This window comes from Cyprinodon variegatus, unplaced genomic scaffold, assembly GCF_000732505.1.
Source record: "Cyprinodon variegatus isolate N-32 unplaced genomic scaffold, C_variegatus-1.0 Scaffold1371, whole genome shotgun sequence".
NCBI lineage: Eukaryota > Metazoa > Chordata > Actinopteri > Cyprinodontiformes > Cyprinodontidae > Cyprinodon > Cyprinodon variegatus.
Window position 1 is genome coordinate 171,660 of NW_015151824.1, and position 1,214 is coordinate 172,873.

The window sequence follows — 1,214 nt, forward strand, 5'->3', positions numbered from 1 at the left end:
ATGTTTGTTTCTCTCCTGTAGGTTTGACGGTTCTGAACAAATCCAAGTGGAAAGGAGGGACGCTGCAGATTGAGACGGCCAAAGAGAGCTTCCTCCACAGGTCGGTTTTATTGCTGAACTTCATGTTTATAGAGGAAGCTGCTGGGTGTGTGGTTTAATTAAATAATGAGTCCTAAAGAAGATGAAGGAATGAAATCACTACAGACCAGATTAAAGGTTACCAGCCTTTTCTGAGCAACAAGAAAATTATATTAGCAAACCAAGACAAGTTTGAGTTTTTAGGTTTGACTCAATAAATAATGTTAAATCGAAATCAGTAGTTCAGTGTCTTACAAACTGATCACTGATCAGAATGGATTAAACATAAACTAATTTCCATCATTAGTCAGATAATGAATCAGCTGTTAAAAACAACTTTGAAAGTCAACTTAAAACGTCTGGGTTTTTTTTTTATCTGGAAATTAAAAAAAATAGAAAAGATAAACATAATAAATAATCATTACAATCCAGCACATCCCTGAATGTGTTTCATTTTCATCCATTTCCTGACACCCTTATCCCTGCTGGGGGCGTAAGGGGTGCTGGTGCCAATCTCCAGCTGCCTTCGCGTGAGAGGCGGGGTCAAGCCTGAACAAATCGTCACTCCATCGCAGGACAACACAGAGACAGACAGGACAAACAACCATTCACACACACACTCACACCTAAGGAGAATTTAGAGAAACCAATTAACCAAACAGTCATGTTTTTGGACTGTGGGAGGAAGCCGAAGTACCAGGAAATAACATACACAGGCTCAGGGAGAACATGCAAACTCAATGCAGAAAGACCTCGGGCTGGAAATCGAACCCATAACTGTCTTGCTGCAAGGCAGCAGTGCTACCCACTTCCAATGAGTAGCCCATATGTGATTTTCTCTGTCAAATTTTAAACCGCTGCCAAACAGTAAATAAGAGATTATCATTAGGCCCGAGCAGCTCACCGCTGCGAGAGCCTATTGTTCCTGTATCGTTTGTTATTAGGCCCGAGCAGCTCACCGCTGCGAGAGCCTATTGTTCCTGTATCGTTTATTAGGCCCGAGCAGCTCACCGCTGCGAGAGCCTATTGTTCCTGTACCGTTTATTAGGCCCGAGCAGCTCACCGCTGCGAGAGCCTATTGTTCCTGTACCGTTTATTAGGCCCGAGCAGCTCACCGCTGCGAAGGCCTATTGTTC

The 1,214-nt window shown here is 43.3% G+C and overlaps 1 protein-coding gene across 1 annotated transcript in view; it reads left to right on the forward strand.

The window, feature by feature from the left end:
- nol8 (nucleolar protein 8) overlaps nucleotides 1-145 on the forward strand; it is a gene marked incomplete at its 3' end in the record, with an annotated part of 9,150 nt that extends 9,005 nt beyond the window's left edge. The window contains exon 4 of the mRNA XM_015402580.1: nucleotides 22-145. Coding sequence (XP_015258066.1) covers nucleotides 22-145 — 124 coding nt within the window. The remainder of the gene's footprint in view (nucleotides 1-21) is intronic.
- Nucleotides 146-1,214: the final 1,069 nt, after the last annotated feature.